Genomic DNA, 17,232 nt, shown 5'->3' with positions numbered 1-17,232 from the left:
CTTTCCCAAATGGTGTTGCCCCCTCCTATTCCCCTATACCAAGTGTATTTTCCTCCCACAAAGCCCAAATCTTTGAACTCACATTCATCAAGCACATCCCGAAAGGCTTCCATTTGTCTCCTTGGTCTGAACCTACGTCCTAATTTTTCATCTATCTTTGTGATTTCATTAAAGTATCCCGCACACAACCATGGAAGATTGAACTTATTTTTTAATTTCCTCAATTTTGCCCAAGACTCATGTCGATTCCTTGTATTTGGCTCACCATAAAAACCAGTAAATCTCCATTCGTCTTCCCTCCCCTTATTCACTATAGCATCAATATGGTTAGGGGAGTATGTGTCTATAGAAAAATCACACTCCTCCCTCCGAAAAATAGCTACCCTGCCTCCTTTACTTATTCTTGATACTTCGATCAAACCTCCAAATTTATATCAAACCTTAATTTCTTCCAACCTAGCTTTGTCAAGCCATATTTCGGCTAAGAACACGACTAAGGGATCTTGTGCTCGGATCAACCCCCAAGCTCCTGATTTATCTGTGGGTTCCCAAGCCCACGATAGTTCCAACATAAGATATTCATTGCTCCTGGTGTTGCTGATTATCAGCCACTGCCAATTCAATTTTTGTGTTTTGATCATCCTGAGAAACCTGTTTCTTCTTCCTGGGTAACTCAACATCAAAGATTTTAGCACCTAAGCGTTTTAGTACTGTCAGAGGAGGAACTATATTGATGGTGTTTACTTCCTTTCTCACTATTATTTTCCACGTGGAGTTGGAGCTTGCCGCTACTACCAAACTTTTTCCTGGCACGTTAGTCACTTGGGCACTAGGGTTTCCTTCATCACTTATCACGTGATTTAATTTCTCCTTATTAGACTCCTCACAAGTAGCCAATCTGTGTTTTACTTGATTTGACAAAACTCCACAATTATCGGTTTCCCCATTCAAGGCAGAATCCGTTTCCTTTTTTAATACACGTCCACTTTTTAACTCCTCCTCCAAATCAAATCTCATTAATTCTGCATCAATCTCCTTTATTTTCTTCTCATAATAATCTCCTTTATTCATAGTTTCCTTATCCAGCTGCATTATTCTGAAATTTCCACCCATTGCAACCGTTGTCTATGTAACGTCCATAACATCCTCCTCATTTATTGGAGCATTAATTTCACTTGATCCGTCATCCACCAAATTGCCTCCCTGAACCCCTTCCTGTGCCGCCGTGTCTGAGCTTCCATGGGCCGAGGAGTTAGCTTTCTGTCTCCGTTCCCTTTCGATGCTAAGTTGCTTCATAAAATCCCGGTACTATTATCACTGAATTATTGTGCGCGAGTAGAGGAGATGCTCGTAACCAAAGGCCGTACTCTTTGTCTTTCTATGTTAAAGTCCCGCTGCTTTCTATCCATCGTTCACAATCTCTGTCAAAATGATTCAACCGGCCGCACCAATAACAGAAATTTGGAAGACGTTCATATTTGAATGATACCCATCCCTTCCACCCGTTATCAAGTGTGAAAATTCTTCCTCTGCAGAGTGGAAGGGTTGTGTTTACCCTTACTCTAATCCTCATGACATTGCCATGGTCCACCTCCATTAAGCTAGATTTCTTGTTAACTTCCCCCGCTGCTTCACAGAGTTTTTCTGCAACTTCTCTACTCAAGTATTTTATTGGAATATCATGAACTTGCACCCAGAGAGAGACATGATCAAAGACTAAATCCTTAATTGGGATGCTATAGTCGTACTGCTTAATCATCACTAAGTGCTTGTCGAAACTCCACGGTTCCCCCTCCATAATTTTCTCCACCTCCTCATTGTCAAAAATGAATAAGCTGGTGTGATTTCCCACATTACACACCTTAAATCCATTCTTTGGCCTCCAAATTAGATTAAAGGTTCGTATTACGGACTCTGTATTCAGAGCTCGTTTAGTCAAAAATTTTGCTGCAATGGTGACATTCTTCAAACTTTCATTCTCATTCAATTTCACCTCGCCACCTTCTCTATCATCCAAGGACACATTAGATTGTAAATGTTATATAGTAAATTTACTATATCTTTAGCATTTTTCTTTAAATAAATCTAGTGCAAGCTTTAACTTCAAATTTTATGTAACTTAATTGGCACTTACTCATACACAAAGTATTTGAAAGTTTAGAGAAGAAAAAAATGGTTCGAGTAGTGGAATTAACAGAATGTATATTGTAACCATCTCAAAAAAAAACAAAAACAAAAAATCACACTCCAAAGTTTTTTTTTTTTTAAATGTTTTCTCTATCAGATACAATGTTAGAACGTAGAATCCCAGCTTTAAAAATATAACGTGGCTGGTGTTTCTTGTTTTGCCGGTGCTTGCAATTACAAGACTACCATTAATTTTGAATATATTTCATTGCACATTTGCACGTGCCACACGCGAGTCTGGTGGTGATTGTTGAGTCCTCCTAAAACTTTGGCATAATAAAAAAGAAAAGGGAAATGATATGTCTACAACATTTTTACAACAGATATTCTAAGTGGCAAGTTATTATTAGTTGTTATTATTAGGGCAAAAAGGTAATCTTAATGTTAGTTTCAAATTTGAATCAATAACAACTAACCTGTGATTTATTATAAAAATGTTGTAAAATGGTTAGAAATGGGAAGATTCTTGAAAAGTATCTACAAGTTGGATTAGAGCATATTAGTATAACTAAAATATTTCAACTGATCTATATCTAGTGTCGGTACCACCCACATGTTAGATGCTATCACTACCTCAATTTCAAGATGATAAGATGCTTTATACTTTGAAGATTTTTTTTTTTTCCCCTAATGCAGTAATGCTAATTTGTTTACTATACTTTCTTATCTATGTATTTTTAAATATAGAATGTGGAATTCACTTGATTTTTAAAAAAAAAAAAATTTCAATGAAAGTTACTAGTTATTATAAATCTATTCTGTTGATTTTTATTATTTAATAACCATTGATTAAATTTAGATAAAAATAAAAATTATATTCATTAAGTTCGAGAGTCGATCTATTGTCATTTCATCGTCTTAAAAATAAAGTCATTTCGTTTTGTAAGTTTCATTTTTTTTTTTTTTGTCATTTTTAGTATTTTTGGTCATTTTTTGTAAGTTTCACATGGGCGGCGCTACACTGGCTTCCAAATATATTTTTTGGTTAGTTTAATACTATAATTTTTTTCTTAAAAATATATTTGCACACCTTAACTTAAATTTTACACACCTTTATTACAAGTATTTCCAACTCTAAGAATAAAAAGTAAGTATTTGTGAATTGTAAGTGTTACTATTTTTTATAAATATATATTATGTATGTAAGTGTGTCTAATATTAATTGTGTACATTACTTTTTATTATAATATTAATTGTGTACATTACTTTTTGTTATAATATTATTTGTGTGAATTATGATGTATGTGGATGTTTGTGTGTACACTATAATATAAATATATATAATTTAATAATTAGAAAATAGATATAGTTTGTTACATGTGTGTATATTGTTATCATCTTATACTAACTTTTTGTAATAAAGTTAGCAAAATTCAAGAAAAAATATGTAAAGTTAGTGATTGTTCAAGCATTTTATTGGTTAAATAGACACTAGTGTATAACTTTATGTATGAATGAGTGTGGTTGTGTGCATCAATAATTAATACAAAGCCAATGAGTTTAGTTTAGTCATTTAGTTTAAAATATTTTTATAAAAACAATAACAAATAGATAATAAAAAACTGCATAAAAATAAAAATATTAGATAAACTTAACAAAATAAAATGATTATAGGCTCATAGCTACCCACATTGGCAATAAATATTTATAATGAACTATCATATAACAATTCAAAATTTGAATACTTTTAGAAGGAAATTGTAAAACTTCATGTATTAATTTTTTTTTTTTTTTTTTTTTGTCGGTAACTCGATATATTCAAGTTCTTTTTTTATTAAAATTTTTTACTGACCCCCTAAACAAAATTCCAGGAACCGCCACCGATATTCACGTGAAATTTTTTCCATATTTTCACACATGAAACACAACATTCAATAGAATCAATACCATTACCCACTGGGCCACTACCAAACCTAATTTTTCAATCAAATTCAAACCACCACATAATTGCTGCCCATTTAGTCGTTGATGCCCCCAAAACGAATCATGAGCTTATAGACAGTTTGGGCACTTGTACAAGCTTTTTAGTGTAGTTAGAGACACCACCTGATTATTTTGATTTTATAAAAAAAAATCTTCAATTTAAAAAGAATTAGAGTGTAACTAATTTTCATTAGGAAAAGTTAATGGATAATCTAAGGGTGTTGGGAAAAGTTAATGGATAGTCTAAGGGTATTGGTTTAAATGATACTTTTAAAAACTTTTTATGAGGAAAAAAAAAAAAAAAAGGTAATTGATTTTTGACAAATTTTTTATTTTATAAACAAGGGTGTCCAGACTTCTTCGAATATCTGGTTATTCTCTTGGGTGTATGTAATCCCTTTGTCCCATCGGGATGTTATTGATTTTTGACAGTTTTTTAGATCTCTCATAAAAGTGGTATAAAAGCTTTCTTAAAATGATACATTAGTTAATGTCCTAAGGGCACCTGTTAATCGGACCCATTTTCTTTAGTACAAATAATTGTGAAAAAAACCAAAAATACATGTAGGAGAGTAATTATTTAGTACTTCGGGTGCACAATAAATACATACTCCTCCCTCTAACATAATAGTAGGTCACATTAATACCACCAACACCCTTAGTATGATGGTCACTCCACAAGTATAAGTACTTGTAGAGTATAGGGGACAAAAGCCGAAGTTTAAATCTCTAAGAGGGAGTTTCACACACATACATTTATATTAGATTAGAGCAAAATTCTATCTCAAAACACAAAAAAAAAAAAAAAAAAAAGGTCACATTAATGAAATTCAAATTGGAATCCATTATTCTCTATGAGAGGGATAAGTATGCATTTAATATGCTTTTGAAGCATCGAACAATTACACAACAATTAATGAGTATGAATGGAAAAAGGATTAGCACTAGCAACAAATGTGAACTTAAGGGACTAAAATTAGGCCTGTTCATGGATATACCAACATCGAAAGAACCAATCTGACCGCACTGCCTCGCCCTGCTCAGGGCTCTGCGGAAGGTTTTCGGCACGATGGTCAGTGATAGATCTCAGTACCGACGTCAGATCGGTGTGGCCATTGGCACCGAGGTGTGCACATTGACGAAGACTGAACCAACCCGAGCATTATATATATATATATATATATATACACATATATCTATGTATATAATATCATACCATTCTAAGAAGAGAAGACTGAAGAGGCCACCTAAGCCTAACGTTCTCATCCATGAACAAGTCAAAAAAAAAAAAAAAAATTTGAATTCTTATCCATGAACTGGCCTAACGTTCTTATCCAAAAAAAAAAAAAAAAAAAAAAATTGAATTTAAAAAGAAGTTAACGTGTGTGAGTGAGGCTACCTTTCTCATTCAAAAAACATGTGTCAGAAGGAATAGATGAATAGTCTCATCACTGAGTGTGAGTGGTCTTGTCTAGTAACTCTAGTGTCTTCCCACTTTCATTTTTTGAAAAAAAAAAAAAAAATTTAAAATGTTGTATGGCCCTATGGGTTACAGTCTTGCCACTTGCATTTTTTGAAAAAAAAAATGTTGCATGTATTAGTCACTGACTCATTGTCTTGCCACTTGTGTTTTTTGAAAAAAAAAATTAAAAAAATAAAAATAAAAAACAAAAAACGATGCCGTATTGTCACTATTTGAGTCACTGATGGATTCATTTAGAGCTTGTTTGGATGGGATGAAAACTGAGTGATATCACTCAGTTTTCATGATCCATCATCCAAACCAAGTGGGTCCTACGGATGAGCATATGTTTGGATGAGTTTTGGATCACTGTTCTCATGACTCAAATGCTCAAAAAAATGGATGTGGGTGATGGAAAATAAAAACAGGTTTTGGGTGTTTTCAAAACTTGAAAACTGAAACTCAGTGACAAACTTGGTAAATAAGATTACGATGTGGGCCCCTTACCAGTGCATTGTCGCATCGGAGTCAGGCTTTGGGTTATTACCGTTGCAACTCTCCTGTTTCATTTCATTTCTTCCTTAAATTTTTAGCAAAAATTTTCTCTCTTCTCACTTCCCTCTCTCAGCCTCCTTTCACATCAGAGTCAGGCTTCTTCTCATTTTCATTTTCCTCTTCATCCTCAGCGAGCTAGCTCCATGACGAACAATCCATGATCGAAGCACTAAATCAGGCCCAAGAAAATGTTAACTGGGTTCTACTTAATGTTTGAAATCACTATCTATGTTTTGCTTAATTTTTGAAATTACCATATGGGTTTAGCTTAATTTGTGAAAATGCTATCTGGGTTTTGATTAATTCATGAAAATGCTATCTGGGTTTTGCTAAATTTGTGAAATTGCCATCTAGGTTTTGCTTATTAAATTGTAAAATTGCTATGACAATTTTGCTCAATTGAGGAAAATGGTTTAAAAAGTGTGAAAAAGAGAGGAGACTTACAAAGTTGTGGTCAGGGGTGGAAGGATTGGTTAAGACAACAGAGAGAGTGGCGATGAAGAGAAGAGAGAACATGGTGGAGATGAAGATCCGGAAAGAGAAGAAGCTCCAGAGACTAAATCCACTTAGACAGAATCCTTCTCCTCCACCGCCGCCTCGGCTTCCTCTGACAGGGACAGCCATTCAGATCCAACTTCCCAGATTAAATGGGTATTGTGGAATGGAAAATGAAATAGAAATGAAAGAAGATTGAAAGAAGAAGAGGAAGAAGGCGTTAAATGGGTATTGTAGGAGGTGACTTTGCTTTTGGCTTATGGGAAACAAAGCATTTTCTGGGGAAGTATGAAAGAGGATGAAGAGCAAAAAAGAAAAGGGATGCGGGAGCTTACTAGAAATCTTCTATGCACTGTCAGTCTCGGGAGCTTACCAGAAATCTTCTAACCAAACAAGAGTTTTTGACTTTTTCATTATAGTGGGGTTTGGGTGATAAGTTATGGGTTTTGAGTATGAGTGATAGTTTTAAGTATTTGAGTTTTGAAAACTGGGTGAGGGCCAATCCAAACAAGCTCTTATTGTGCAAGATATTTTTTTTCTCTTTTGATCTCAGCCACACACGTCTTTTCTCTTGAGTTGTCTCCTATTCAGACTCAGCTACTCTCATAATTTCATTTCTCCTCTTTAGTCTTTAGAGTTCTGCTCCTCTCACGGTCTCACCTCTCAGACTCAGAACTCAATCACTCATCAGTCATCAACCAGCTTCATTTTTCTTCCCTCTCAATCTCAGAATCTCAGGCTCTCACCTAACCATTTTTCTCTTCTTTTTTGCTCTCAGCCACATAATGTTTCTTCCAAACCCTAATCCTGCCAAACAATTAGTAGTGTTTCCCTCTCAATCTTAGATTTTCAGGCTTCCACCAACCATTTTTCTCTTCTCTTTTGCACTCAACCACATAATTTTTTTTCCATACCCATATAACCGAACAAACCACACCAAGCCGCTAAGATTAACCACACTTTGTGTAGACCAGTTTTTACCTTCCAAAAGTGAGGTGCAGTCAAGCATAGGGTGAAACCGCACCCTATAGATGTGGTGCAAAAAACCTTTCCAAAACTAACCAAACCGAACCGTATACACCCCTAACTAATATGATATAAATGAATCTTAAAGGACGAAATAACAATTCGATACACTTAAAGGGTGTAATTTATGTTTTGACCTTAAATTTTGTTTTTCTAATAGGATTTTTAGTTTTTTTACCTTAAATTTTTTTATGAATTCACCTTTACTCCAATCTTAATCCGATCAGATATTTGAAAACTAGTCTATCTTTTGATTCATTGTCTGGTCGGATTTTTGAAGTAATGAGATAAGCTAATGACTTTACTAATCACCCTATAGGATAGTAGCAATTCAAATCCTCTTCATCCTAATCATAATGTGTTGTAATCTTAACATAGTTGCTTTCCATCTTTTTCTTTTATAGATATACTTTATTTGTCGTGGGAAAAAAGAAATAGAAATCATCCTCATCCTTATATTACGTAATCTGTTTGCTATGATAAGAATGAGATTTGAGTGTGTTAGTCGGTCTAATAACATTTAAAGTCCAATATTTATCCATGAATTAAGGAGCAAGCCCTTTTAAAGAAAATGGATAAAAGAAAAGAAATCTAAAACGAGTAGAATTAGCATAAATAGATCGAAGCGGCAAAATGTGCTTGTTTCTTTAGCCATCGCCATGTCACACTCGGTTATTCAATTTTTCACTCTAATCCCTAAAACCTCGCCAAAAATTACTGCTACAAAACACATCCGAAAGCAGAGGAGACAATAATTAATTAATACTAATAATTAAGCAATATGTACTAATTAAGTTCCAAAAAAACGACATTCATATCTGTCAAAAAAACTCAAAAAAAAAAAAAAAAAGAATCTCGGTGCCTCTCTTTCTCTCTTATTCTTACTTGTCGTATTCATATATATAAAATATATATTTCATCCCTTTTCTTCTCTCTCTATCTCTCTCTCGTAGTATATAACTGCACCAAAGAGAGTCACAGAAACACAAGCCCAGAAGAAATTAAGATCACCCCCACCACATGTAAGTTCTTCAATATCCTATTACCTTTGTTCGTATATATGAACTTTTTTTCCTTTCTCTTTTGGGTGTCAAATGATTTATGTTTTTGATGGAATTGCCTGTTTCTCATTTTCAAGCTGCAAATGAATGTATGAAATTAGGTTACCGCTGGCTTTAATTGTGAATAGTAAATGGAATGTATTGATAAGAGTTATTAAAGACTCATAAATTTCTAGAATAGCCTTGTTTCAGAAAATCTGGGGTTGTCACTATATTCTAGTAGTAACTTTCAATCGTTACCATATAGCCCGTTTGGTGCTTTCTTCTCCAATTTTCTCTTTTCTTCTTTAAATGACTTGTCAAAAACAAAAACAATAAAAAAATATAATTTGTTTTTTATAGTTATGCATATCTGGCTCCAAGGACTGCATGCCAGATCTTCTCTCTTCACTGCCAAGCAATTTGGACGCGTATATACCTCTCTTTTTGTATTTTTCTGTTTATTTGTTAATAGTATTTGTTATCCTTACTGCCTTTATTTCTCATGACAAATAAAAATAAATAAAATTTAAAGGAAACGTAACGTTTTTTCAATTGTGGTTATCTTATATTATATGGTTTTTTTTTTCAGTATAATAATTGCTGTGACGTGGCGTTGTATACCCAAATGCACGTTTACGTTTTTTTTTTTTTTTTCACATTTCAATCTAAACAAATCCAGCTAGATGAAATATTAGCAATACATGGTGCTTTATAACAGCCCATACGTTGGCCAATTGGGAACGTTTATTCACACCTAAAATCAAAAGAATGGAATATGCTAAGTTCTAAGTATAGTACCATATATAGATCATAGACGCTCACAGGTTGTCATTTTTCAAATTAAGCAATAAAAATGCATTGAGATTCCTTTTAAGGAGGTGATTTCTTGGTTTCCTAATTGAGCTAGCTAGCAACTAAGATAATCTCTTGCTTTTTAAAATTCATGAATTTTACATCAATATCTCATTTACTTATTTGCTTTCCTTGCTCATAATGTTTTTGCTTAATTTTTCAGGTCTTAGCCATAGAATAAATTCAGATTTCTGTGGCCAAGTTAATCCCAATCTCTACGTCATAGATATTAGCTGTCTCTGTGCTCTTTATCTTTCCCTATCTTCAATACCATTACCACAATCTCATCTGGGAAACACACACCCATCTCTCTCTCTCTCTCTCTTTCTCTTACTTTGATTTGAAAGCTATAAGACTGCCAACACTGCTTTCCCCCTTGCATTTCTAGATATACACACAAAACCAAACCATCCCTTATAATATCTATATCAATATGGAGTCTTCAAAAGAGTCCCATACAAATCAAGAACTGGGCCATAGTCTCAAGACCCTAACACTCTCTCCTGGCAAAAAAAAACCAACCTTGAACATGTTAGCCACTGCGTCTTCATGGTCAATTGGGGACTACATTGGCATGGAGAGCTGCCTTGATATTAACGATGAGGTACAGTATTCATCGAAGGATAAGAATAGTGGGGGTGAGTCTGACTCCGAGGTTTATATCAAGAAGTGTAGAGTTAAGCGAGAGCAAAGGCGGGCAATGAGGCAAAGAGAGTTCCCACCTCCAATACCATTGCTTGCACGTACAGAGAATCTGCCTTGTCATATGCCTTGGGTGCTGAAAAGACACTACACCAGCGATGGAAGGTTGATTCTCACCGAGGAGAGGGTGAAACACCACGAGTACTTCCGGGCTCACAGGGCTGATGGGCGTCTCACATTGCAGCTTGTACCATTAGACGACGAGGTTTGGCTTCCTGATGATCAGTGCGACAATTGTTGCACAAATGATGAAGAAGAGGCAGACATCGATGATACTGAAGAAAAGGAGACGGAAAAGGAAAATGAAGAGGCCAATGATGTTGATGTTAGTAAGACTGTGTACCAATCACCTCTTTCCGAGCCAACAAAAGTGGAAGATTTGAGTACAAGCAGCGAATTTTATAGCAGCAATGTTGATACTAAAGAAAAGGAGACGGAAAAGGAAAATGAAGAGGCCAATGATGATGATGTTAGTAATATTATCTACCAATCACCTCTTTCCAAGCCAGCAAAAGTGGAAGATTTGTGTACTAGATACAAATTTTATAACGGCGATGTTGATGTTGATGAGGTTGAGGTTGAGAAGGAGATGATCCATAAGGATAGGAGTGTGGTGGTTGAAGAATCAACGAAGATCGGAGGTGGTGGGATTGGTGGTACAGCCACTAATGCAGCAGGAAAGCGCTTAAACTTAAACTACAACAATGTGGCGTCACCGGGGTCGTGTATTTTTGAGGTGCCAGTCCAGCAATACGGACAGTTCATAGCTAACACAAATTTACATTTATGTGATGCGATTAGTCTTAGTAGAGCTTAGGTCCACTTAGCTTTTGTTCCTCAATATTGTCAATCATCATTATTTTCTTCTAGGAAAATTCATTGCATAATTAGTCCTATTTGTTTTATGCTGCATATTAGGATGGTTACAGAGGCAAATGATGAGATCCACCGTACAATTAATGATTTTTGTTTAACTGAAAGTAGCTCATTCCATTTGAAAACAATTGCTTATCATTGCTTTTGTCCCATCCAGAATTTTGTTTTGTTTTACTGAAAGAGTACTGAAAGTACCTATTTTCCAATTGAAAACAATTGGCTTATTACTGCAGCCACGGGCTATTGCCGCATTTCATATCCATACATGATAGATGGGAGGGCTGGCTTTAATTACTAGTGTTTGGCAGAAGCACAAATCATACAGGTTTTTCACAATCAGTAGTATTTCATAATATGATCTCATTTTAGGGGCTTTCTAATGCATAATTCGACCCGAGAAATTCCTAGAATGTCTTTCCCTTGTTTTATTTTTCATGAATGTTTAATTGCACAATCCCACAATTAAAGATTTCTTGTGTTTGGCTATAGTATCACAAAATTGTGGACTTGATGAAGAGTATTAGATTGTACTGAGTAATGTCTGGATCATGGGACAATCCTTACAACTTATGCATTAGCCGCATGACTTGGTACCAGGACTCCCGAATGACTTTATTTATGACTTATTCCGATTGGTTAAAGGGAAATTAAGGAAGCTCATAAGATCGTTTTCTATGGTCATGACTCATGAGCTTTCAACAGGACAGGCACTTTCCTGAATATCTTTTGTTTATTGATCTTTTCTTCTCTTTGTCCCTACAAAGTGAACTAAGGGTGTGTTTGTTTGGAGATGAAATAGAGTGGATGAGAAACTTTAGAAAATAAATGGTAAGGCCCAGATATTTTCTCCCCGCTCCCACAAAAATGTTTTCTCCCCAAAATGGGAAGAAAACTAAGTGGGGATACATTTTTTCTTAATTGACAAAAATACCCACGCACACTTGCACATGGGATTCGTCCAGTTGCTTTTTTTTTTTGGCAGTAACATTGTCTTTTTTTCCTAGGTAGTAATGTTGCCTTTTTTTTTTCCTTTTGATTTTCTTGGGCCTGGGCATGATAGTAGTTGTTGTTGTTGTTGTTGTTGTTGTTTTTTTTTTTTTTTTTTTTTTTTTTGTGAGAGAGAGTTTCAACTTATGGCATCCGCTTCTGATGATAACTCTTTATCATCAGACTAAGACACCAATCAATTTTTGGTGTAGGCAGAGATTAAACCCCAGATCTCTTATACAACCATCAGAGACTTTACTAGTTGAGCTAACTGGAACCCACATTATTAATTATTATTTTTGAGAGAGAAGTTTCATATTGAAGTGTTGTTTATATACCTTGAAAGGAAATATTGGGAAGAGGTAGAGAATGTATAATGTACTTGTATATATGTTAAAGAAGAATATAGCAACCAAAGTCCTCTCAACTCCTTCTCCAAAAAAAAAAAAAAAAAAAAACTAAACGTGATTTTTTTAATAATAAATTTGGGTTTTTTTTTTTTTTTGGTTATTTGTCACTTTTTTTTTTTTTTGAGGCATCATTCTTTAACAAAAGTATATGAGTAAATTTATTTAAACTCATTTTTTTCATCCCACCACTTTTTCACTCCCAACCAAACTAAAAATAGAGAAATTAAAATCTTTTCTATCATTCCACTTTTCCATCTTCTTACCATTTTTTATCCTCCAACTTTTTCACCTCTCCGACCAAACGGATCCTAAGTTTGTCTGGTAGGCATAACAAATTAGATCACTCTCACTTACTTTTTAGCAATGCTAGAGAAATTTTTACTTTTTATTTTTTAAGTATTTGAAGCAACATTAGTTTATCATTAACACCACTCTTATAGTTGTGAAAATAAATATAATAAATTTTGTCACTAAACTTTTTTTTTTTTTTTTGTATTTATATGCATCCATGTATGCATAACAATTTTTTACACCAATGTTATATTTGGATGTATATGTGTTAGTTTCAAAATAAAAAATATTGTAGACTTTGTAGACCAAGGTTTTATACTTTTATATATATAATACTATAGATTATTGTGGTTTTCAAGTTACCATATTTACAAATGAAAACTATTTTTTGGTCCTTATAATAAAGAGTTTGGCATACCTTAAATACTTTTTTAACTAGAATCTCCTTTTATTTTAATAAGAAACAGCCACATCACCCACTAACTAAAAAAAAAGGTGGAGATTAAAACTTATTACCACTTCTTAAAGGTATTGCATGGTGTAACAACTTTAACTATTGTATCAAATCCGAATCCCATTTTCCTTATTTCTAATTGTTATCAATGTGTGTATTTATGCAAAGTTATTAATTCATTTTGGATTTTAATAAAAATAAAGGAGGAAAAAAACTAGACCATAATATACATTGGTGGCAACTCTTTTAGTTTATCTCTAAACCGACTCTTCTACTAGCTAGGTCATTTAGGCAATTGCCTAACATTCCTTATTGGAAGAAGGCTTCTAAGCATTATCTAATAAATGAACGTTTTGAACTATGTAATATGAATCTTCTTTTTTTTTTTTTTTTTTTTTTGCATATTATAGTTTTTTACTTGATGGTTTGTATTCTCGCATGTCTAGGTCTTTAAAACTTCCGATTTCCCTCACAAACAGCGATTGATTGGTTAGTGAACAATTTGTCTCTCTCTTTGCAGTAAAATCAAAATTATAATTCTCCTAATAAGTACTAAACATCAAGTTATATGGTGGTGTAGAAAATGGCTTGAATTTAGGGGCTTTTTATGCACATACATGATCTATATGGGAATAATTCCACTATAAGTGGATTCACTTGTTTTTGCCTAGTTTAAATTGAACTAGGACTCCTTGTTTTGGATGACTTGTCATTTGGTGGAGGACAACTTGAATTGGATCTCTTTTCACATGGTGAAGGAGACTTGTCTCATATTACTCTTGGAATTCTACTTGACTTTGGGGTCCAACATGAGATTGATTTGATTTAGCCAACCTTGAGAGACAGCCATGTGATTTAGAGTTATACTTGGAGTAGACTTTGTCTTTTGCTTAGATTAGTATGGTGCACATGGACACAAGGAAATTGCATTACAAATTCTATTGTGGACTTGCATCTTTGTTGACTTGAATATCCTATATAAATAGTGTGTTGCGGCAAATTTACAGAGTTTTGTATGTGTGAGAAAAATAGGCTTTCTCTTGGTTTGATTCTTTGATATTTGTGGGTTGCAATGTAGAATAGTGAGAGAGGTTTGTTGCCACTTGGTTTTGGTTCTGCGGTTTGGTGATTTGCTCTCTCTTGGTGTGTTGCAACTTTTGGATTTGATTTGTAGCTCTCTCTTTGGTTTGTGCGCAATTCGTATTTGGTATTTGTGAACCTTTGGTTCTTTGGTTTGTATTTGTGAAAGAGAGCCATTTGGATGTATTTGAGATTTGGGTTTATGAGAGTGCATTTACACCAATTTGTATTACCCCACATTTGATATAGTGAAATTTGTTCGTTATCGCCCATGGATGTAGACTACTGCCAAACTACGTAATTCTTGGTATTTTATATCTATTTTCTTTTAGATTAATTTTTTTTTCTATTAATTGTTTGAGATCTTTCTCAAGCCAAAAATATTTTCTCAATTAATCTTAGTAAGTTTGAACTCCCTAAAGGTGGATCCATATTTGCTATGCATATTAAAATTATTATTAGGTGATCATATTGTTATGTGAAATTGCATTTATCCCACCTGTGCACGTTTTTTCCCACTAGCCCCTTCACATTTCCATTACCATGTATTAAAATACACGTGTGCTACATTGGGAACCCTAAGGCTTTAGACGCTCGATTAGCTGCTCTGCTGTACAAACAAACATGAATACACAACAACAAATTTCTCAACTTTTCAATCCTCTTGACATTACTACCGCACTCCCTTGGTGCGATGGTCACTCCACAAGTATAAGTGCTTGTGGAGTGTGGGAGGCAAGGGCCGGGGTTCAAGTCTCCAGGAGGGAGTTTCACACACATATACACTTAGATTAGGCTAGAGTAGAATTCTATCTTGTATAAAAAAATAAATAAATAAATAAATAAAAATCCTCTCGACATTTATAAAGGCTAAAATTTTTTCACTTTATTCGGTTATTCCAACATGGACAAGAAGGTGAAGTATAGGGTTGAAAAATTCAGGAACGTAAAGTGAATTATCCTTAAGTACTGCAATGAGGTAGATTGAGAGTTTCTGAATAAATTTGCTAATGGTTAATAATCAAAATAAAACAACAAATTTTAATTAGGTAGTTTTCAAAATGACCCATTTAATTAGATATATCACACATTCTCAATAGGAATAAAATAACATAAAATTTTTTAGTTTTCAAAATGACCCATTAATTAGATACAAATACACTTGGAAGTTCTGATATCCTAGTGAATTTTTCCATTTTTGGTGGGGCTGAGAGGTGGAGGGATGCATGTATATAGATTATAGTGGACAAGAAAAAGCTTCAGTATCTGATCGGGAACGAGCAGTAGTACTGGATCAGATAGGACTTTGGAGTGAATCATTTCTAAGTTCGATCCATCAAGCATTTACTAAGAGTTATGTGGCCACGCTACTCAAAAAATCCAGAGAATGTGGCAGTGACAGAATCAGGTAGTGAAAGAGAGAACAATTTCCGAGGTCTATACCCTACCTCTATTTGATTTTGTTGTTCTTTTCTTTGGGGATGTAATAAAAGTAATCAATAATCATCACCATCTTCATCATCATGAGGTACAGCTACCTCCCAATATCAACTATTGTCAGACCTCATCATTGGGCTGCCGAGCTAGCTAGCTCTCACTTCGAATTCTCATGCGACTATTTGAAAATATTCCACGTACCCAGAGAGTAAATTTATATAAATTTTTGACAGCCTGGGCTAACTGGTACGTCTACCAAGGCTCACATCCAAACCCTTTGCTTGTCACTCTCATAGTCATTCTGGTGGTCCAAGTTTCAACCACGGTCCCCGGAGGTTTTAGCCCCTATAGTTCAATACTTCAACTGCATGTTCTTGAATCTCCATACCTTCTCACCTTATTGGAGTGTGAAAAACTAGGTCCTCCATTAGTATTTTGACTATTTTCTAGTATTTACTACTCAAAAAAACTTAATGAACAAGCTATATATTAGTTATTTGGCACCATTGGGGCTTTCATATTTGCTTTAAGTTCTTAATTTATCGCTTCTAGATCATTAGTGACCATAAAGGTGCAGATGGTTTGATGGTTCTAGAGTCTAGAATTGAAGTTCGATATTTGGAGTTTGGATCACAGCTTGCATTTTGTCTTTTGGTTCCTAGCTAGTTTGTTTGAACTCGCTTTTCAGGTTCTGTCTGCTTGTCAAGTCTGATAGATTACTGCCTGCAACCTTTTTAAAAACTGGTAAATTGTTATGAGAAATTGTGCTTTTGTTCAGAGTTTGCCGAATAGTAAGTTTTATTCTATCATGCATGGTAAATATCTGAAATACACCTCTAAAAGATTGTATCTACTATACCCAAAAAAACATCTATTTTTGTGGGGTACAGAAGAGGTGGTTCCGTGGTTGATAAGTTAAGTGGTATTATCCCCAATTTTAGAGAGTTGATTTTTAGATTTTTGAACCGGTGGGATGTTACATAAACAAAGAATTCTTACCCTTTCGTCAAGGTTGATAAACCTCTTTTGAATCTCAAAATTTATCATGGTATATTCAAGATAACACAAATTTTACCATACAAATATATATATATATATATATATATATATACATATATATATTAAAGGATTTAGGGAATATAAATTTTTAATATTAATTATAGGGTGCAAAACGAACAGTCTAGCCCAACATGGATGAAAGTGAGTTAGAATGGAGGCCCAATACAACTAATTTGTAGAGGTGGTTGGTCAAGATCAACCCTTCAAACTCTTGTTGCCATGATTTGATAATTATAGAAGAAAAACTAGTAAGAATGACAGTTTTTGTAAAGAAATGTAATAAGGAAAGAAATATTCTTATTTAAGTTCTTTCTCAAGCTGACTGAGGAGAGAAGTTCTTTAGGAATACAGTTCTCGGTCTTACAATGATTCTATTCTCTCTCTATTTTACCA

At 34.2% G+C, this 17,232-nt stretch overlaps 1 protein-coding gene across 1 annotated transcript; it reads left to right on the top strand.

Annotated features, from left to right (window-relative positions):
- Window positions 1–8,583: 8,583 nt before the first annotated feature.
- On the top strand, window positions 8,584–11,272 carry LOC115972638. Its single transcript, XM_031092973.1, has 2 exons — window positions 8,584–8,670; window positions 9,707–11,272. Exon 2 carries the CDS (start codon window positions 9,977–9,979, stop codon window positions 11,060–11,062), a length of 1,086 nt encoding a protein of 361 aa, XP_030948833.1. The 5' UTR covers window positions 8,584–8,670; window positions 9,707–9,976; the 3' UTR covers window positions 11,063–11,272.
- Window positions 11,273–17,232: the final 5,960 nt, after the last annotated feature.

This window comes from Quercus lobata, chromosome 12, assembly GCF_001633185.2.
Source record: "Quercus lobata isolate SW786 chromosome 12, ValleyOak3.0 Primary Assembly, whole genome shotgun sequence".
Classification (NCBI taxonomy): domain Eukaryota; kingdom Viridiplantae; phylum Streptophyta; class Magnoliopsida; order Fagales; family Fagaceae; genus Quercus; species Quercus lobata.
Note: the sequence above shows the minus strand (reverse complement) of the source record. Positions and strands in the feature narration are given on the sequence as shown.

Coding starts and splice junctions, on each gene's coding strand:
- LOC115972638 (XM_031092973.1), top strand. CDS start 9,977: ATGGAGTCTTCAAAAGAGTCCCATACAAATCAAGAACTGGGCCATAGT.